The sequence below is a fragment of the Equus caballus genome, chromosome 20 (assembly GCF_041296265.1).
Source record: "Equus caballus isolate H_3958 breed thoroughbred chromosome 20, TB-T2T, whole genome shotgun sequence".
In the NCBI taxonomy this organism is placed as follows: Eukaryota; Metazoa; Chordata; class Mammalia; order Perissodactyla; family Equidae; genus Equus; species Equus caballus.
In genome coordinates, this window is record NC_091703.1 from 26,834,472 (window position 1) to 26,856,424 (window position 21,953).

At 41.8% G+C, this 21,953-nt stretch overlaps 1 protein-coding gene across 2 annotated transcripts; it reads left to right on the plus strand.

Annotated features, from left to right (window-relative positions):
• Positions 1–4,285: 4,285 nt before the first annotated feature.
• LOC138919451 (butyrophilin subfamily 3 member A3-like) lies at positions 4,286–20,246 on the plus strand. Of its 2 annotated transcripts, XM_070244325.1 has the most exons (10): positions 4,286–4,473; positions 8,531–8,620; positions 8,879–9,226; positions 10,632–10,913; positions 15,920–16,075; positions 16,256–16,276; positions 16,365–16,391; positions 17,532–17,558; positions 18,017–18,043; positions 19,545–20,246. In XM_070244325.1, the coding sequence occupies exons 1-10, from the start codon at positions 4,458–4,460 to the stop codon at positions 20,051–20,053; spliced, it is 1,503 nt and encodes a 500-aa protein (XP_070100426.1). In that variant the 5' UTR covers positions 4,286–4,457; the 3' UTR covers positions 20,054–20,246. The 2 variants fall into 2 exon arrangements, with proteins under 2 accessions (XP_070100426.1, XP_070100427.1); XM_070244326.1 differs by lacking the exon at positions 10,632–10,913 and having other exon boundaries at positions 4,292–4,473.
• The last annotated feature ends 1,707 nt before the right edge of the window (positions 20,247–21,953 follow it).

Sequence of the window (21,953 nt, forward strand, 5' to 3'; positions counted from 1 at the left end):
CTTCAGAGTCATTGGTTTAACTCCTCCATTACGCCACCTCTCCTCACCAGTTTGAAGTTCAGTGCTGATACCCACTACATGGCAGGTTGTCAATAAAAATTTGCTGAATTAAAGAACTTTTTCCTCCCCCATTTCACAAATACTTCTCTCCAAAGGGTTTATGTAATGGTCTGCATGAGGACTAGACCTGGGATCTTATATTCTTGGAAACTATAAAGTTAAGAAAATGTTGTGCCCTGAAACCCCTTGTCTGAAGTCCAGCATCTAGAATGGAAATCAAAGTTGCTTTTCTGTGTCAAAGTAACTTACATCCTCCAGACAAGAATGGGATAGTTCATTCTTATTTAATGGACTTTGGATAGACTTCGAATTTTTATTTATTTTTATTTTTAAATTATTTTATTGAGGTCATATTGGCCTATAACACTGCGTACATTTCAGTTGTACATTATCTTAAGACAGTTTCTGTGTAGACTGCATCATGTTCACGACCAGTAGTTTAGATGTTTTCTGTCACCATACATATGTGCCCCTTTACCCCTTTCAGCCTCCCCCAATCCCTTTTCTCTCTCTAACAACTAATCTGTTCTCTATGTGTTTCTTTGTTTATCTTCCACATATGTGTTGTATCATACAGTGTTTGTCTTTCTCTCTATGACTTATTTCACGTAGCATACCATCCACGAAAGCAAGGTCCATCCATGTTTTCATAAATGGCATGATTTTATTTTTTTTATTGCTGAGTGGTATTCCGTTGTTTATATGTACCACACCATCTTTATCTATTCATCCATAGATGGGCATCAGGGTTGCTTCCACGTGTCAGCTATTGTGAATAATGCTGCGATGAATGTAACGGTACATAAATCTTTTAAAATTATTGATTTCCTATTCATTGAATAAACACCTAGTCATGAAATAGCTGGATAATATGGTGTTTCTATGTTTGATTTTTGAGAAATCTCTGTACTTTTTTCCCCAGTGGTTGCACCAGTTTGCAAGTTGACATTTCCACCAATGGTCCATGAATTTTCCCTTTTCTCCACATGCTCTCCACGCTTGTTATTTCTTGTCTTGTTAATAATAGCCATCCTGGTGGGTGTGAGGTGATATTTCATTGTAGTTTTGATTTGAATTTCCCTAATAATTAGTGATGTTGAATATCTTTTCATATGCCTCTAAGCCATCTGTATATCTTCTTTGGAAAAATATCTTTCCATATTCTCTGCCCATTTTCACGTTGTTCCTTTTCTTGTTGTTGAGTTGTATGAGTTCTTTATATATTTTGGAAATTAACTCCCTGTCAGATATATGATTTGCAAATATTTTATCCAAGTTCGTAGGTTGTCTTTTCATTTTCTTGATGGTTTTGTTTGCCCTGCAGAAGCATTTTAGCCTGACATAGCCCCACTTGTTTATTTTTTCTTTTGTTTCCCTTGCCCGAGCAGACATGATGTTTGAAAAGATACTCTAAGACCAGTGTCAAAGAGAAAACAATGCATGTTTTCTTCTAGGAGTTTTATGGGTTCATGTCTTACATTCAAGTCCATTTTGAGTTAATTTTTGCATCTGGTTTAAGATAATGTACAGCTGGGGCCAGCCCGGTGGTGCAGCAGTTAAGTGAGCACATTCCACTTCCGCCACCCCTGGTTCACCGGTTCGGATCCTGGGTGCAGACATGGCACCGCTTGGCACGCCATGCTGTGGTAGGCGTCCCATATATAAAGTAAAGGAAGATGGGCATGGATATTAGCTCAGGGACAGCCTTCCTCAGCAAAATGAGGAGGATTGGCAGCAGTTAGCTTAGGGATAATCTTCCTCAAAAAAAAAAAAGAAAGAAAAAGATAAGGTACAGCTAATCTTCGGAAAGGAGTCAAGAATGTTAAAGGGACAATGGAAGGTCTCTTCAATAAATGGTGTTGGGAAAACTGGCGAGCCATACCCAAAAGAATGAAAGGTGACTGAATTTTTAAAAGAAAGTTTCTCAGTGAGTAAGAAAGCAGGAAACACTCATAGAAGGGTTTGTTTTGCCCTTTTGCAGCAACATCATGATCTTGGGAGAAATATTCTTTCTGTTAACCATGTAGTTGGCTTTATCAAATACGTCTTTTACACCAGCCTGATGACTGACAGGAAAATGGTTATATTCTGAGATAACTTTTACTTTCTAACCCATCTCTAATGTGATGCCCACTCTCCTATTTTATTTTGTCTCTGAACTCAACCACATGCATTTCCTCAGCTTCCTTCACAAGTTACTTACGCCTGCCCCTCTTCAAGTAATTTGTGGGGCCCTGCGTCCTACGGGTCCTCCAAAATATCTATTCCCTTCTTGTGATATCAGCAGAGAAGAGAGCACTTCTCTCAGGAGATGTCAGGAAATGGACAGAAGGTCCCTGAGGCAGTGCTCATCCCTGTATCAAGTTGTTCCTGAGAGGCTGTCCTGGAGCCTCCTGCTTACACAGCCTCCTGGAGGGAGTCTGACTCTTACCAGGAGTGGCCAGGTACCAGGGGCCAGACTGTGAATATTGGTGGGGATGATGTGGCATTTAGGAGCTAGAGATACCCAGATAAATATACACCCCTGATCCTTTTAGAACATATAACTGAAAGGTACTCCTACATTTGTGTTTCAGACACAGAATTGGTGCCTCACGCATTTCACGACGGGGTTCTCGTATCTGATAGATGTGCCAAAATATCCAGGGGAAAGGGCATTGATATTTGCAACTTAATTTAAAAGACACCAAATAAATAAATAAGTAAATAAGGTTTTAAATACATAAGGATGGATGGGGTGATAAACAGAAGGAAAGATTATAATAAAGCAACTATAGTAAAATGTTCACTATGGAATATAGATAGTAGGTAAATTTGGTGTTCATTGAAGAAATCTTTTTACTTTGCTCTATGTTTGAAAAGTTTCATGATAAACTGTTGATAGTTGGTGATGAGGAGGGAAGAATTGTATTTTGCTGCTAATAGCAGAGACTGGAAGTACCACTGGCATTAACAAAACAAGATTTTGATCCCCTTTCGTGTAAAATGAATTCAGAGAGCAGCAGTCCAGAGCTGGTCTGGCACCTCAGAGATGCATTGGTGCACCAGATTTCTTCGATCTTTATTCTCTACCATCTCAGCATGTGGCTTCCGTTCTCAAGGGTTCCTCATGGTCCTGAGATGATTGCTGCACTCCAGCTCCAAGGACCATGTTCTAGGCAAAAAAAAAGTGGAAGTAGGATGAGTATAGACCACTCAGGAAAAACATAACTCAACAACTTCCACCTACAAATCATTGATTCAAACTTAGTCCCTCATTCTCTCCTATCTACAAGGGGGATGGGCAAATGGCAGGTCCTCCCCAAACTGGGTTTGATTACTAAGAAGAAGTAGGGAGTAGATATTGCACAAGCAACCAGCCATGCACAGAGCCTAAATTCAAAGAGTTGGAATATAATCAAATTCCACCAGCCAAGGTCACATCAAAGCCCAAGGAGCGTTAACCAATGATGTGAGACTCACATAAAGTGTCTTGGGAAACCCTAGGCCACAGGTAGGGTGAGTTTGTCCAAAGACACTTTATAGAAAATGCCTTCACAGAGTATCAAGAGTCTAACCTCAGAGAGTACAGAATCCTGCAGGCAGAGAGGAAACAAATACACATGAAAATACAAATGTAGCACAAATAAGGCATAGAAAGTGAAGGAAGCTGCTCAGCAACACTCCAAATAAGACTGTTCTGAAAAATGGAGGACACGCCCGTCTGTCACTGACAGAACTGTCTCTGGAAACCTGAAAATTATACAATTTGGTCATAGATCAGAGACTTGAGTTTCACAGGTGCTAAAAAGGTAAAGTGGATCTGGTCTTCTTTCTGTTTGTACTTCCATTTGGCTCTTGTTTTAAAAGATGTCCTCCTCCATGTGCCCCCCTACATGCACACAGCCTGTTAGCAAACAGCCACAGAAACATTTTAATAAATACCCGTCTTCTTCTCTTCATACATTAAAATCTTGAAATTTTTCTTCTTAATTCTGCTGGATAAATCCACTATGATATAAAAGACAGAAAACAGGTTTACATAATGAAATCCTGACTATACACACACACACAGACACACACACACACACACATATATATATATACACATGAATGATTCATACAGATAAACACAGAGAGACACAAACTGTGTGGGAATTAGGGCTGAATTTTTTCTTCATTTTGTACAGTCCAGTACAGTTTCATTTTCATTCTAACGTTTCCCGCTGGTGTCTGTCCAGCAACTGATAAGAAACACCCTTCGGAGCCAATGAAAAAACTAATTCCTCTAGAGAGGGACTCTGTTATTGTTTCTCACAGTGAGCAGCCTTTCTTTCTTTTCCCTTTCTTCCAGAGCAGACTGTTAACATTAATGGAGAACTATTGATTCCCTTCATTCTGTGGGCTGTGATCTTCAGATGGGACTGTCAAGGGGTAAGTGAGGGAAACTGGTAAAAGCCAGGGTCACAGGCCCTGGAAGGACAGCAGCTAAACAGTTGAGAGTGGGTACAGGGAAGTCCTCACCTAGAGAAAGGGATTTGGTGCTTGTGTGTGTGGTGTGGGGATAGGGCATGGGGGCGGGATGCAGTGCCAAAAGTAAGGACCTTCATTGGGAAATTTGGTGGGAGGGAGACAACCTGAATGAAGAAACTTAACAACGGCGTGTCCTTAAGAACTTACTTTGGTGAGAAAGGAACAAAGGACTCTTATGATCTCTCCTGGCCATCTCTGGGAATGTATTCTAAGAGATACTAAAAAGAGATGTGCCTTAAATGTTTATATGTAATGATGGTCATTGCAGAATTCTTTGTATTATAGAAAAATCTGAACCAAACTCTGCATACTACATGCATACACATTTACAACAATCAGAGGATGGGTAAACAACACATTTTCCAATCATAAAGGGATTTCCGTACAGTCGCTAGGTGTCATGTTTTTAATAAGTAATTTTATTTATCATTGTAACAAAATTGGATCTGATTTGGATATTTAAATAGTATGTACATTTTACTGTTGCAGATTTTACTATGATGAACAGCCTTAAACATAAATCTTTGTGTTAATATCTCATTATTTTTCTTTAAGTGCAATTCCTAAATGTGGAATTTCTGAGTCAAAGTATGAAATGTTTCCAAGGCATTTGGTATATATACAACCAAAATAGTTCCAGAAATATTTACATTCTCGTGAAGCAAAGTATAAGATTACTATCGCGGATTATCTAAATTTTTTCCATTATATTTTTCTTCATTTTAAAATTGTCTATAGTCAGGAGTAAAAATAATAAATACCCTAAAATAAGTGAAAACATATTCTCTACTCTGAGGACAGCAGACAAATTGTTATCTATAATAATAATAATAATACTGTCCTCTCTCAAGCAGCATAGAGAATATTTTGAAGAGGAGAGGATGTACTGAAAGGCAATATTTTGTATGAGGTTGTGTCCAGGTTTCAGGCAAGGGTCCAAAGGAGTGCCAGCTGCTCAGACTTCTTCTGTTTTGTCCCCCGGCAGTTCCTGGACTTGCAGAACTATGACTGGGGGTCTCATGCTGGTTTGTTTTAGATGAGCGGGTATTTTCTGAAAAACTAATATGTTGCAGTCACTATAATTACTTGTAACAGTTATTAATTGTTAAGTTTTACATGAAAACATTTCAACTTAAAGACATTCAAAAATTTTCAAAGTATAGGGTACAAAGGACAAAAGCATCTTTCACTCAATCCTTAATTCTCAGTGTAGCCTGTGTCCTTTTAGACCCTTTGTAAGGCAATTTCATAAACATGTATATAACAATTTATAGCTTTGTTTTTTAATAGAACCATTCATATTGTTCTGCAACTTGCATTTTGTTCACTTAATACGTCTCAATTGTCTAGGTTGGTGTCTACAAATTAGTCTTAACTGCCACATTGAATTCCTTCATAGCGATGAACCATTATTTAATTAACCAGTCTCCTGTCGGTGGCCAGTTAGGGTTTTGATCACGTTATTAATTTTGAAAACAATGCTGCAATGTCATCTTTACATATGTTCCTCTCTGGATGCATGCAAGTACTTCACTGGAACTCATATCTGGAAGTAAAATTACTGGGCCAATTCTGCACATTCTGAAGTTCATATTTCACATTCTTTCATGAGTGACTGGAGCTCAAATAGGTTTTGTCACATGGCTGAGATTACACAGTTTGTGAATCATGGAACCATTACCTAGTTTCCACCCCCTTTTTGTTCCTACACCTAATACATAGTGGGCCTGGCAAATAGTGTGGGCTCAATAAATATATGTTGAGTGAATGAATGAAAAGATGGGTGAGACCTGGTCTTCTTCCTAGGGCTCCCATTCACTAGCCTTGTGATTCAGAAGTGGTGGGTTAGGCTCTGACTGACTCCAGAGCCTCCAGCAGGGATTCTGCCTGGATTTTAACCAGAGTCTGATGGAGGCATGATCTGAACTTGGTAATGGCCATGTGTTGGGCCCTAGAGGAGTCCACAGTGTTGCTCCCCAGATGGACACAACCTCAAGTCATTCATCAGGACCCCATTCTACCTGACATCTTCATGGAAAGAGAGGATACATCATGGGAGAGGAACAAGGGAGAAAGGAGGAGGTTAGGTCCAGAGATCTCAGTCCTATCTCTGAGTAATCCACCTAGGCATAGATCTCCACTATCTAGGGATGCAGCCAACTGTGGGGTGGTTAGGATGGAAGCCAAGCTGGAACTCAGCTAGAATCAAGCCTTGCCAGCTGGTGAGGGCTACAATTCCCTTATCTCAGTCTTCACATTGATGCTACATACTATACCTAAAAGATGATGGATGTGCTTTTCTGAGCCAAAATACAGTTGACAGCACTCAGCTTGGAGTGGGGGTTTGCAGGAGCCCTCATTCTGACCTTGGAGAGCCTGAATACTTCGTACCAGTATGAGCTTTGTTGGACTGTTGTGTGCTCCTAGATTGACATAATTGCCCCCTCTTTGCAAATGTCAGCTTTTATATTTCTGCCTCTGAAGGCACTTCTCTAGTAGTGGAGAGATTAACATCAGGAACTTTTCCATTGCTGGTGAGCCCAGAGGCCATCAACCAAGGAGCACTGGTGAACACCTGGGAAAAGGGAAGACAGGAAATGAATAATTTCCTTCCCAAGGATGCTTCTCCCCCAAAGAACAATCGCAAAAAGAGTGCACTGAAGCACACCAAGTTGTAATACTCTTATATGTATATTCAGGACATTCTTGCTCCTTAAAACCACTTCACTGAAAAATAGGAATAAATATAATAATATAGGCAAGTCTCCGTGGGAACAGAGGAGGCCAGGCTATAGTCTCTAAGCCAGACCAAAAGAGCATGTCATTATGGAGGCAGAGTTTGTGTTCACAACTCTCCATCTCCCTTTCTGTGGGATGACAACCACTTAATCTGATGACCTAAACAGATATAAAATTCTAAGAAGTATTGATGGGTTAATACGTTACCCCTCATCCATTCACTCATTCAACAAATATTTACTAAAGGTTGCAGGTGAACTGCACACTGTTCTATGGGCTCATAACACATTAGGAAACAAAATAGACCAATGTCCTTGCTTTGTGGAGCTCCATTCCAGCAGGTGGAGACAGACAGTAACCCCAGGATATGTTAGATGCTGAAAATCGATGAGAAAAAGAGAGCAGGCTCAGGGGGATGGGAGCAGTTTGCCATAAACCTGTGGTCAGAGAATGTCTCATGGAGGAACTGACTTGAGAGCAAAGACTTGAAGGAGGTGAGGGAGTGAGCCTTGTGGATATCCAGGGGAAGAGGGCTCCAGGTAGAGGGAAGAGTCAGTGCTGGTGTCCTCTGTCCTGGGCTGTTCAAGGACAAGCAAGAAAGGCACTGTGGCTAGATAAGATGAGGAGAATAAGGGAGATGAATTCAGAGTTTCAGGTCGTGGAGGGCCTTGTTGGCCATTGTGAGGACTTCAGCATCTACTGTGAGGGAATTGGGAGCCACTGGAAGCTGCTAAGCAGAAGAGTGGCATGATGTTACACAAGGAACGTTCTGGCTGTTGTGTTGAGCATAGACTGTAGGGGACACAAGTGGAATCAGGGGACCCAGAGAGGAGGGTCCTTCATTAATCAGAGTGTGAGGGTGGAGGCTTGGACCTGGCTGGAGCAGGGGAAGAGTGAGAAAGTGGAAGGATTCTGGACAGTAGAGCTGAGGATTTCCTGATGGGTTAGGGTTAATATACATACATTTCACCCTAAATAAATAATATTTAGATGTTAAATGTGCATTTAACATTACATATTTTTGTTGGTGATTTTCCACGTTGAACTCAAAGTTAAGACACTCCCAAGCAGACATTGTAGCAGAAGAGGATCTTGAGTTGTCACACTAATGACTGTGTGTTTCACCCTGAATCGCCCCTGGGGAGGTGGAGGTTTGATGTGGAATTCACTATCTTCTTTCAAGTCATAATTTCTGCCTGATTCCCTCATCTCTCTGCAGCACAGATGAAAATGGCGAGTTCCCTACACATCCCTCTGCTCGACCTCCTTGTCTGCGTCATCTTGGTCCAGCTGCTTACCACTTGCTCAGGTAGGGAACATTCTGCATTTATGTTACTGAATCATACTATTACTTGTTATTGTCCAGTTAGAACCTGTGATAACTTCTTATACCTGGAAGTCCTGGAAGTCCCATTCCAAACTGAAGGTACACATGCCATTCAGACAAATTGTACTTCTATTAGGATCATGTTCCTCTCTAGGATTTTTGTACCTAACCCTCCCTGCATGAGATCCCTCCCTTACGCTCATTGCCCCCTCTGATGGACCTTCTCCTTTTACTGACCAGCTCAGATTGCTGTGGTTGGACCGTCTGGGCCCATCCTGGCCCTCATGGGTGAATACGCTGATCTGCCCTGTCATCTTTCCCCGAAGACGAGTGCGGAGTTCATGGATCTGATGTGGGTGAGATCCAGCCTCAGGGAGGTAGTATACCTGTATGCCAATGGGGAGGAAGTAGATGAAGAACAGATGGCAGAGTATCGAGGGAGAACTTCGATTTTAAGACATGGCATCACTGAAGGGAAGGCTACTCTCCGAATTCACGACGTCAGAGCCTCTGACAGAGGGAGCTACCAGTGTTATTTCAAAGATGAAAACTTCTCTGAAAATGCCATAATGGAGCTGAAGGTTGCAGGTGAGGCTCCCAGTTTTGTTCTGAACTGGTTACTCCTTGAGACCTGGGGGCAGAAGCAGAGTTCATGCTCCAAATCCACCTCAGAGCATCCTGGTTGGTCACTAGGAACTGACTCCACTGTGTTCCCTCTTTGTTTCTCTGAGGCCTTTGGGAAAGACACAGGTTTTCCTCCAGGAGGAATCCCTCCTGTACTCTATAGCATCAAGTAAAGAACTCTCTCAAGCTGGCTGCCAGGGTCTAAGCAGGGAAATGGAAGGCCGAAGATAGGAAGGATAAGAACATATCTCCTCAGTGATAGCACACAATTGTTTGGTTCAGTTGTGTTCCAGATCACTTCTGTGGCCCCTCCAATTGTACACTGTGGTGGGCCCTGGATGGCTGACCTGTAGGACAGCATCCATGCTGCCAATGTTCTCCAGCCAAAGGCCTCCAGGAACACACCTGGATTGACCAATTTATGTGTATTACTTACTGCAGGGAGGGAGAACACATGCCATGTGGCAATTATGGGGTGTCTCAGTAAGAGGGTGTCAGAGAAGACTTGCTATAGAATTTGGGCTTGTGTTAGGGGAGTTGGGGGAGGGTTTATGGAAGTGGGACTTTGCTCTGGACTGGATTCTGTCAGGAAGGTGGGGGGTGTGATTCTGTAGTTGGATGTCTTAATATGTCTTACCTAGGAAGAAGACTAGAATGAGGTTAAACCTGTAATAGGGAAAAGAGCAGCAGTCACTCATAGCCAGGATAGCGAAATGTTTTGTATGATTGTGGTTTGGACAGTGTTCGTGTTTTTCTCTACATTCAAACACTATTGTTGAGTGGTCTCATTTTTGTCTTGACCCATCTTAGTGGCAAAGTGCCCTTATCTGATGTTGACGTTCCATGAAATTGCTTATGTTCAACAGGAGAAGGTGAGACCAGGCTGATGTCCAGAAGTCAAGGGTTGCATTTCTCTTCCTCATGGCACTCTCTTGCCCTGTGGCTTCTGGATGAATTTGGTCAATGGGGAGATGTAGCAGAAGATGGAAGATACAGCAGAGGAGGTCTAGGAACTTTTCCTCCTGGCTTTCTCCATATAGAATGACCTCAAGCTGGCTGCATTCCTTTCCAGAAAATCACAGCTCCTCTTAGGAAAGCCCTTTCTACATGACTCTCTTAGGTCTTCAAAAGGGCTTCTACTAAGCCTCTCTTTGGGGTTAGGGGTGGGTGGTAACAGCTCCAATGTTCCTCTCCCTGGGGTATCGTTCTGTTCCATGTAGTTTCCCCTCACCATGACCAGGCTTTTGAAAACAGCTCCTTAGTGAAACAGCCATTGAATTATCTAATGTGAGTGTGCCATTTGATTCCTTCTGAGACTTTCATCACTACAGCAGGATCCATAGTATTCAGGTACATTTTTGTTCCACAGCACTACGTTCTGATTTTCACATTGAAATGAAGAGTTACGAGGCTGGGGAGATCCACCTGGAGTGCATGTACACTGGCTGGTATCCCCAGTCCCAAATACAGTGGAGAGATGCCAAGGGAGAGGATATGCCAGCTGTAGCAGCACCTTTGGTCGCAGAGAGAGCTGGTCTTTATGCAGTCACAGCATCTGTCATAGTGAAAGGTAGCTCTGGGGAAGGGGAATCTTGTATCATCGGAAACTCCCTCCTTAGCAAGGAAAAGACAGCCAGGATTTCCATTGCAGGTCAGTACCCTGCTTAGCCTCAGGTATACTTTGCTGGGCTGTGGCTATAGAAAGAAGGAGGATGTGTAATTCTCTGTTGCTGACTTGGGTGTCTGTAGTGAATATAAGGCACAGATCAGGGATCTGGAGCCTTCTTCCTACTCCAAAGATGTTTTTCTTTCCCTGTAAAGCTCTTTATGTCACAAATACTTACTGAGTATTTCTTGTGTGCCAGAAACTGTACCAGGCATTGGGAATTGGAGGAAGATGGTAAAGATTAGACTCTTAACCAAAGACAAATGAAAAAATAGGAAAAAAATAAGTGTGACTCATATCTTAAAGAAAGAGTTAATCTCCTTAAGATGTAAAACAGCCCAATAGAAAAATGAGCAAATGACATGAATTATAAGTTCACAGAAAATGAAATAAGACATGAGACGATCCAATCTCACCCTAGAGATGAATGTGTATTAAATGTTTTCCACTTGTACAATTGGCAGTAAAACAACACAAAACAAAACTGAGGTGGTACATCACCGGTTCTGATGGCAGTATTGTGAGGAGACAGTCACTTTTAGACTTTTGTTGGTATACTTTGGTATATTTTTAGTGTAAATTGGCATAACTTCTGTTGAGGGCCGTATAGCAGTATTTCGCCATACTACTTATTTATTGATCCAAAATCTCAGTTCTGGGAATTTATCTGACAGATACACTTGCATTTCTATGAAATGACCCCTGTAAAATGTAATTTCTTATAACATTAATTATAATAGCAAAAAAGCTAGAAATTATGGAAATGTCCATCAGTGGGGAACTTCTATGCAACAGAATATTGCACGTCTGTGAAAGAAAACACAGACATTCTCTCTGTACTAATATGGCAGGATCTCCAAGATGAACAGAAAAAGCCAAATGCAGAGCAGTTTGTATAGAATGCTATGTTTGTTGTAAACAAGAAAAAAATAAGAATATCTTTATATTTTTTTAATTTAAAATACACTTGCTTAGCACTCACTATGTGTCAGACTCTTTATAAGTATTAATTGAATCCTTTAACCTTATGAGTGAGATACTGTTATTACCCTACGTTATAAATTAGGACACCAATACAGAGCAGGTAAGTAATTAGTTCAATATCTCATTGCTAGTCAAATGGAGGAGACTGAATTTGAACGCAGGTCCTCCAGCTCCAAAGTTTATATTCCCAACCATCGTATTAAGCTGAGTAACGAGAGGCTAATTAAGGTGGGAGGGAGGATTCAGTGGATGGGAGATTTGGATGACTTTTTTTTTTAATTTTTATTTTTTTCGGATGTACATCATATTTCAAATTCTGTATACATTACATCATGTTCACCACCCGAACACTAATTATAGTGCATCCCCTCACATGTGACCCTAATCACCCCTTTTTCCCTCCCCCCTTCCACAGTGGTAACCACCAGTCCAATCTCCAATGCTGTGTGTTTTTTTTTTTTTTTTTGTCGTTTTTATCTTCTACTTATGAGTGAGATCATACGGTATTTGACTTTATCCCTCTGACTTATTTCACTCAGCATAATACCCTCAAGGTCCACCCATGTTGTCACAAATGGCAGGATTTCGTCATTTCTTATGGCTGAGTAGTAGTCCATCGTGTATAAATACCACATCTTCTTTATCCCTTCGTCCCTTGATGGGCACCTAGGTTTCTTCCATATCTTGGCTATTGTGTATAATGCCGCAATGAAAATAGGGGTGCAAGTATCTTTATGCCTTTGTGTTTTCAAGTTCTTTGGATAAATACCCAGCAGTGGAACAGCTGGATCATATGGTAGATCTATCCTCAATTTTCTGAGGATACTCCAAACTGCTTTCCATAGTGGCTGCACCAGTTTGCACTGTCACCAGCAGTGAACAAGGGTTCCCTTCTCTCCACACCCTCTCCAACATTTGTTGTTTCCTGTCTTGTTAATTATAGCCATTCTGACCGGAGAGAGGTGATATCTCATTGTAGTTTTAATTTGCATTTCCCTGATAGCTAATGATGTTGAGCATCTTTTCATATGCCTGTTGGCCATCTGTATATCTTCTTTGGAGAAATCTCTGTTCAGATCTTTTGCCCATTTTCTAATTGGATTGTTGGTTTTTTTGTTGTTAAGCTGTTTTAGTTCTTTGTATATTTTGGATGTTAACCCCTTATCTGATATGTGGTTTGCAAATATCTTCTCTCAGTTGTTAAGTTGTCTTTTCGTTTTGTTGATGGTTTCCTTTGCTGTGCAGAAACTTTTTAGTTTGATGTAGTCCCATTTGTTCATTTTGTCTTTTGTTTCCCTTGCCCGCTCAGACATGGGACTTGAAAATATGCTGCTCAGACCAATGTCATAGAGCGTACTGCCTATGTTTTCTTCTAGAAGTCTCATGGTTTTGGGTCTTACATTCAAGTCTTTAATCCATTTTGAGTTGATTTTTGTGCATGGTGTAAGGGAATGGTCTACTTTCGTTCTTTTGCATGTGGCTGTCCAGTTTTCCCAATACCATTTATTGAAGAGACTCTCCTTTCTCCATCGTATGCTCTTGGTTCCCTTGTCAAATATTACCTGTCCATAAACGTATGGGTTTACTTCTGGGCTCTCAATTTTGTTCCATTGATCTGTGTGTCTGTTTTTATGCCAGTACCATGCTGTTTTGGTCACTATGGCTTTGTAGTATAATTTGAAATCGGGGAGTGTGATACCTCCAGCTTTGTTCTTTTTTCTCAGGAACCCTTTGGCTATTCGGGGTCTTTTGTTGTTCCATATAAATTTTAGGATTCTTTGCTCTATTTCTGTAAAAAATGTTGTTGGAACTTTGATAGGGATTGCGTTGAATCTATAGATTGCTTTAGGAAGTATGGACATTTTAACAATGTTAATTCTTCCAATCCAAGAGCACGGAATATCTTTCCATTTCTTTGTGTCTTCTTTGATTTCTTTCAACAATGTCTTATAGTTTTCAGTGTACAGGTCTTTCACCTCTTTTGTTAAGCATATTCCTAGGTATTTTATTCTTTTTGTTGCAATTTCAAATGGGATTGTATTCTTAATTTCTGTTTCTGTTACTTCATTGTTAGTGTATAGAAATGCAACTGATTTTTGTACATTGATTTTGTATCCCGCAACTTGACTGTATTCCTTTATTATTTCTAAAAGTTTTTTAGTGGACTATTTAGGGTTTTCTAGATATAAAATCACGTTGTCTGCAAAGAGTGATAGTTTCACTTCTTCTTTTCCAATGTGGATCCCTTTTATTTCTTTTTCTTGCCTGATTGTTCTGGCTAGGACTTCGAATACTATGTTAAATAAGAGTGGTGACAGTGGGCATCCTTGTCTGCTTCCTGTTCTTAGAGGGATAGCTTTCAGTTTTTCTCCATTGAGAATGATATTTGCTGTGGGTTTGTCATATATGGCCTTTATTATGTTGAGGTATTTTCCTTCTATACCCATTTTATTTAGAGTTTTTAATCATAAATGGATGCTGTATCTTATCAAATGCTTTCTCTGAGTCTATTGAGATGATCATGTGATTTTTATTCTTCATTTTGTTAATGTGGTGTATCACGTTGATAGATTTGCGGATGTTGAACCATCCCTGCATCCCCAGAATGAAACCCACTTGATCATGATGTATGATCATTTTAATGTATTGTTGTGTTTGATTTTCTAGTATTTGGTTGAGGATTTTTGCATCGATGTTCATCAGTGATATTGGCCTGTAATTTTCTTTTTTTGTGTTGTCCTTGTCTGGTTTTGGTATCAGGATAATGTTTGCTTCATAGAAGGAGTTAGGAAACCTCCCCTCTTCTTCAATTTTTTGCAAGAGTTTGAGAAGGATAGGTATTAGGTCTTCTTTGAATGTTTGGTAGAATTCACCAGGGAAGCCATCTGGTCCTGGACTTTTATTTTTTGGGAGGTTTTTAATTGCTGTTTCGATCTCTTTACTGGTGATCGATCTATTCAAATTTTCTACATCTTCTTGGTCCAGTTTTGGAAGGTTGTATGTTTCTAAGAATTTATCCATTTCCTCTAGATTATCCAATTTGTTGGCGTATAGCTTTTCATAGTATTCTCTTATTATCTTTTGTATTTCTGAGGTGTCCGTTGTAATCTCTCCTCTTTCATTTCCGATTTTATTTATTTGAGCCTTCTCTCTTTTTTTCTTGCTAAGTCTAGCTAAGGGTTTGTCAATTTTGTTTATCTTTTCGAAGAACCAGCTCTTGGTTTCATTAATTTTTTCTGTTGTTTTGTTAGTCTCTATTTCGTTTATTTCTGCTCTGATTTTTATTATTTCCTTCCTTCTGCTGATTTTGTTGTTCTTTTTCCAGTACCTTTAGGTGCACTTTTAGATTCTCAATTTGGGATTTTTCTTCTTTGTTGAGGTAGGCCTGAATTGCTATAAACTTCCCTCGTAGAACCACTTTTGCTGTATCCCACAGATTTTGGCATGTCTTGTTTTCATTTTCATTTGTCTCCTTGGATGACTTATTATGTCTTTCTGATATTTGAACTAGGTAAATGTTACCTTTTTTTCTTTTTTTGAGGAAGAGTTGCTCTGAGCTAACATCTGTTGCCAATCTTCCTCTTTTTTCTTGAGGACTATTTACCTTGAGATGCCAACTGTGCCAATCTTCCTCTATTTCCTATGTGGTTCACCACCACAGCATGACTGCTGATGAGTGGTATAGGTCAGTGCCTGGGAACCAAACTTAGGCCACTGGTGCAAAGCTTGCCAAACTCAACCATTAGGCCATGGGCCAGCCCATAAATGTAACCTTTTAAAAAATTAAACTAGAAAAAACATGATTCTGAAGCTCAAGCAACTCATATTTAGATGAGAGAAGCAGACGGTTCAAGACAAGTCATGGTATTATGTTACAGTAAGAGTGTACCGAAGTCTTACCCAAAGTCCAATGATACTTTAGAATGAGAAGGGTTATTTAATGTTATGAAATAAGCTCTGTGATCCATGCCCTGAGGGTGAGAGGCTAAAGCTCCATTCTGTTGCAGACCCCTTCTGGAGGACCTGGCCCTGGATCACAGCCTTGGTGGGGACACTGTCCATCTTGCTGCTGATTCTTGCAGGGATGGGTTACTTCCTCTGGCGACAGCAGAAAGAGAAAGAGAGAGAGCAAGTGGAAAAGGATCTGGAAGAAAAGGCAAGAGGTATCAGACCAAGGAGGGAACCCAAGGCACTGGCACAGGGGAAGGTGCCCCCAAAGACCTCAACCCCTCCCCATCCTGCACATCCACCCCAGCACTTGGTCATTTGTAAGGTTTATTTTCCAGAAGTACCTCCCATTCCAAGTCCATATCAATAATGGTTTTTTTTGGCTTATTTTCCAGAGGACCTCCAGCATGAACTCAGTAAGTTATGACTGCCCCAGGGATCCATATATGTCTCCCTATCACTGGTTTAAATGTGTTAATGACTCTTCCCCTTTCTTCATTGCAGAGTGGAGAAAGATCCAGTACATAGCTCGTGAGTAGCTCTGGCATGTTCTCTGAATTTGCATCTAAGACTCTCTGCTGGGATATTTCCCAGTCTACTTCCTCACTCCTAACTCTGCCCAGGGCTAAGAAATATCCTGGATCCCTTTACCAAGGGAGAGAAATAAGGGTAGCTGATGGTGGGGGAAGCAAGGAAAGTTATGATTTTTAATCTAGAAAAGATCCTTCAATATCTCTCCATGAGGGGCCCACAGACTCTCCAGTCAGAAAAGCACAAAGGAATATCCAGGAGTGCACTTGAAAGGAAAGGAGGAGGAGGGGGGTGGAACTTGCTAGATCAAGTGACTCCCCTGTGCTGGGAGCCTCACTAGTTGCTTTACATAATCTGTAGGCTGCCTAGAAGAAAACAAAGAATGTAAGATTTAAAACAATGAGAAAATCGTGAGGCTGGCCCCATGGCTGCGTGGTTACGTTCTTGTGCTCCACCTTGGCCACCCAGAGTTTTGCCGCTTCGAATCCTGGGCATGGACATGGCACTGCTCATCAAGCCATGCTGAAGCAGCATCCCACATAGCTCAACCAGGGGCACCCACAACTAAAACATACAACTATGTACTGCGGGGGCTTGAGAAGAAGAAGAAGAAGAAAAATAAATAAATAAAACAATGAGAAAATCGGAGAAGAAGGAGAGAACAGTGTCTCCAAAAAACAAGTGGTCACAGTGGCTTAGTAGTCATAGATTTATCAGAACTGCTTTCTAAAATGTCTTACCTGAAATTTCCTCATTAAGTTGCCCAGTTCTTTTCAGAAGTAGGCAGGAGATAATACAGCTTGAGACAGAGGGATTCTAGTACATTCACACATACAGGTATACACACAGTGACACCTACGCCCAGGAATGGGAGCATAGATACACACAGAATATATCTGCCGGATCTCAGCTAGGAAAGCACTTCCATGGTGCCTGTGGTATCATCAGCAAGTAGTTGATGTTTTCAGAATTGATATAAAAGAGGAGAGGGGAGGAGAGAATGGAACAGACAGAGGGAGATGGTAGGAAGCATGGAACTAGTTGTCCAAAAGAAAGATTAGAGGGGTGCAAAGGAAGAGAAAGGAAATGACCCAGAAATGACACGTTTCAGGTGATGTCTCTACCTTTCTTCCATTGCAGGTGGAGGGAATTCTCAGGTCTATGCTGGTGAGTGACCCTGATGTCCTCTGAGTTTCCTGGCCCAGTGTACTAAGCATTTAAACCTTTTCTCTGCCATGCAACCCATTGGCATTCCCAGTAGGAATAATCAGATCTATCCCAGAGGCTCATTTTCTCTGGGGGACACCACCCCTGCTTTTCTGGAGCCTCAGAGAGGACCTTCCAGCTACAGCATCTGGGCACTTTCCGACATCCCTCAGCCTGCTGGCACACATGCCCACACCCTAGCACAGCCTGGCCATGTGGCCTGCAGCCCCAGCATGATGGAGGGAAGGAAGTTCACCATTTCTGAGATGTTATGTGTCTGATCTGGCATAGCTGCAGATGAAAGAAGCTAGACATTGGGAGACTGTAGAAAGGGAGAGAGAAAAGGCTTAGTGAGGAGAATGAGTGGGGGCAAGCACAGAAATAATGCCCTTCCCTTATCTGTGTCTCCTGCCTTTCAGAATGGAAGATGGCCCTCTACCAAGCTGGTGAGTGAATCCCTGTATATTCCCTAGGACAACAACCTGAGGGAACATATTCCCTTTTTCTTCTTTAACTCTTGAGATTCTGGGAGGAAAAGTCCCCATGACTGGGAGAGTTTTGGGTGGATGACTTTAGGTTCTGGTCTCAAAAGCATGTCCATCTCCAGGGCCTTCCTGCTGAGAGCCCAGAGAAGCAGGGAGGATTGCTCTCCTGGGTTCCATAGATCTTCATGGGAAGGAAGAAGCATAAAGGGTAGAGGTGAGAGAAGGAGAGGCAGAGTGAACTAACACTGCAGGGAGAGTGAGGATGTGGAATGACCAAGGAGAAAGGCAGTGCACAAAGATCTTTGCTTTTCCCAAGATTCTTATGCCACCTCCTGCTGCTGTGTGTTCTCAAGTTACTTAATGTTTCTGAATTTTACTCTCCTCATTTTTAAATTATTTTCATAATCCCTATTATGTGAGGTTTGAGGCAAAGACTAAATGAGGTAATGTACATATACTGGTCACAAAACCACATAAGAGCTGGCATGCTCAAACTGGGTGGTTGGAGGAGGTTTAGAAAAGGAACTCCTTACAAAGACAGGAGGCAGGTTAGGGAATGTGAAGTGCCCCAGGGCTCTAACAGTACGGAGAGGTCACCAACAATAAGCTTAAAGGAATAGGGAAAGTGAGCAATTACTGGAGCCCAGAGGAAACTGTAGCTCAAGGACAGGGCTGCCTGAGAAGAGTCAGGCCTTTGGGAGAGAATAACCATCTGACATTGACATGAGGAAGTGGGGGAAATAAATACTATTGGCATTGGCAAATGCCAATAAATCTCACTGGCAAACTCAGCAGGCAATCAGACACAAGGGAGCCAGCGATGTTGTCCATAAACGATAGATTCCTGGGTCCCAGAAGAAGGTAGAAAAAGGTAGGAGAGTGCATCTGGGAGCACAGAAAGCCCCCAACATGTCCTCTAGCACAGAAAAGGCATGGAGCTACATTAACGTCAGGCACTTACTCCATGTCCAGCCCTGGGCTACATATAAAATGTATTGTCTTTTTCTACCCTAAAGATTAGTGTTTTTATCCCCATTTTTCAGATAAGGAAATTGAGGCTCAAAGACATTGTATAGCTTGGGTCTATGGAAAAAGAGACTTCAGAAAACGAAAAGTCATTCAGCTCAGGAGTGGCAGAGCAAGGATTGAAATTCAAATCTATGTGACTATAAACCTCACGTGGGCAGAGTCATTTTGGGGAGGGAAATAGGAAACAGATGGAAGGAAGGAGCCAGCTTGACATGTTGGATTATACAGACCATGGCCCTGATAACTCGTCTCCACTGAACACAAGACCCCAGGGCCTTTCTTTTAGTATGGCTGAAAGGATCACATTCGGGGCAGACTGGGGACACCAGGCTCTGGACTCAGACCTTCTCAGCCAGACCTAGGTCTTAAAGGCTGAGGCTCTGAGGTCTAGGAAAATTGGCTGACCCCATGGCCTGCCCCAAACTTTTTGCAGCGGATGTGATTCTGGATCGGGACACAGCACACCCCAACCTCCTTGTTTTTGGGGACAAGAGGAGCCTGCAGTGGACAGATACACAATGGCAATTTTTTGAGCATCCCCATGTGTTTGGCTTCAACACCTTCAGGTCAGGGAGACATTTCTGGGAGGTGGAGGTGGGGGACAGGAAAGAGTGGTGTGTCGGGATATGTAGGAAGAACATGAAGAGAATATTTATGGTTAATATGTCACCAGAGAATGGATTCTGGACTATTAGCCTGTCTAACGGGAAAGACTATCAGGCTCTCACTGATCCCAGTACACACTTGACAATTGCCAACCCTCCTCAAAGAGTGGGGGTTTTCCTGGACTATGAGACTGGTGAGGTCTCATTCTACAATGCCCTGGATGGATCTCATATCTACACCTTCCCGCACACCTCCTTCTCTGAGCATGTGTGCCCAGTTTTCAGACTGATGTCACAGGATTCCACTGCCTTGACCATATGCCCAGTGCTGACGTGAGTGCAGAGTTCCCTTGTTACTGCCCTAGTGTCTGACTATTCCCTGGAGACCCCACTGACCCCAGGCTCAGCTGATGGGAATAGGGACCCTGAGGCTGAGGTAACATCCCTGCTTCCCCCTGCTCAGCCTAGAGCTGAGGGCCCTCTCCTTAACAGCAACACATCACAACAATAAAATACTGACTAAATGCAAACACTGTGTGGAGCACTTCACTAATATTAATTCCATTATTTCACATGAGGTTGAATGTGGTACCACATTATTGTCTCCTTTCTATAGATAAGGAAACAGGGGGTGTGTAGAAAAGTGAATTAACTTTCCAAAGGTCACTCAACAAGTAAGTGACAGCTGGGATTTGAATAATAATGACTGACATTTACAGATAAATTTAAATGTACTGAGTGCTGTGCTAAATACTTTAAGTGAGTTTCACTCATTTACTCCTCACAACTACCCCATGAGGTAGCCTCCTTTCGAGAATGTGGCAACTGAAGAAGGGGGCCAAGTTAAGCACTTATATAATTCACACAGAAACTTGTGCTGCTGGGAAAGGTTGGGCTCCTGTCCTATCCATTCCAGCTAACCTGTTCTTCTTTTCCAGCCCCATTATCCCATATGCAGCCTTGAGGTACCTTTTCCAGGACATCCTCTGTAAGGATCTCTATAGGTGACTATGGAGGTCACACCTCACTTGTTTCCCTCAAGGTCAATTGTCAGAGCCATAGGTACAGCACTTCATTGGATTGACTGCAGGGTGACATAGTCTGGAGAATGAATTTGCAGGGACTGAATCATACAGGATGTGAAGGGACTAGAGGCCAAACTCTTCACCAATAATCGGCACATGTGTACCCGCTCTGCCAAAGTGATGTATGATCACGGAACCAGAACCAATCCTCCTACTTTGAAGCTCTCTAGGAAGCCTAACTTAACACCTAAAGATTGTCTGTGGAATAGGAATTTGGGAAGAGGGAAGCTAAATGAACTTTAGTGGTATTTTTATCACACTGCTGAATCCATCTCCAGGAAAGGCATATTTCCACTCTGATCACTCATTGATGTTGAGGGATGTTCCTTTCAACTGATGGATACTGGGGAAAGGCTACACTACATTATCATCATTATTATTGTTCACCTCTGTATCCCCTCTACCTAGCATTGTGGTAGTCAAGTTACATTTCTTAAGTAAATTTGTTAATAATCACTCTTCAACTGAGGGTTTTCTAGATTTTAAGCCACCACAGTCTATTTACCACAGTTTCACAGTTTAGTCCATGGAAGCATTTTCATAAAATCCTTATTGTACTAGCTTTCTTTTGCTTCTATAATAAATTACCATAAATTTTAGGACATAAAACAACATAAATTAATTATCTCACATTTTTGTAGGTCAGAAGTCCAACATGGGTCTCACTGGGCTAAAATCAAGGTTCCTGCAGGCTGTGTTCCTTTCTGGAGGCCCTGGGATTCTTGGAAGAATGTGTGTACTTGCTCCTTCAGATTGTTGGCAGAAGTGATTTTCTTGCAGCTGTAAGACTGAGGTTGCCATTCCTTGCTGCCTGTCAGCTCAGAGCTATTCTCAGCTTCCAGAGACTGCCACCTTCCTTGGCTTGTGGCCCTCTTCCTCCATCTTCAAAGCAACAATAGCAGCTTGAGTCCCTCTCAATCTTTGACTCTCTCCTGTTCTCCCACTGAATCTCTTTGACACTTTTGCCTGCTTCCACTCTTAAAAACTCATGTGATTAGGCACCAGCCTAGTGGCATAGTGGTTAAGTTCCTGCGCTCCGCTTCAGCAGCCTGGGTTTAATAGGTTCAGATCCCAGCCACGGACCTAGCACCATTCCTCAAGCTATGCTGTGGAGGGTCCCACATAAAATAGAGGAAGATTGGCACAAATGGT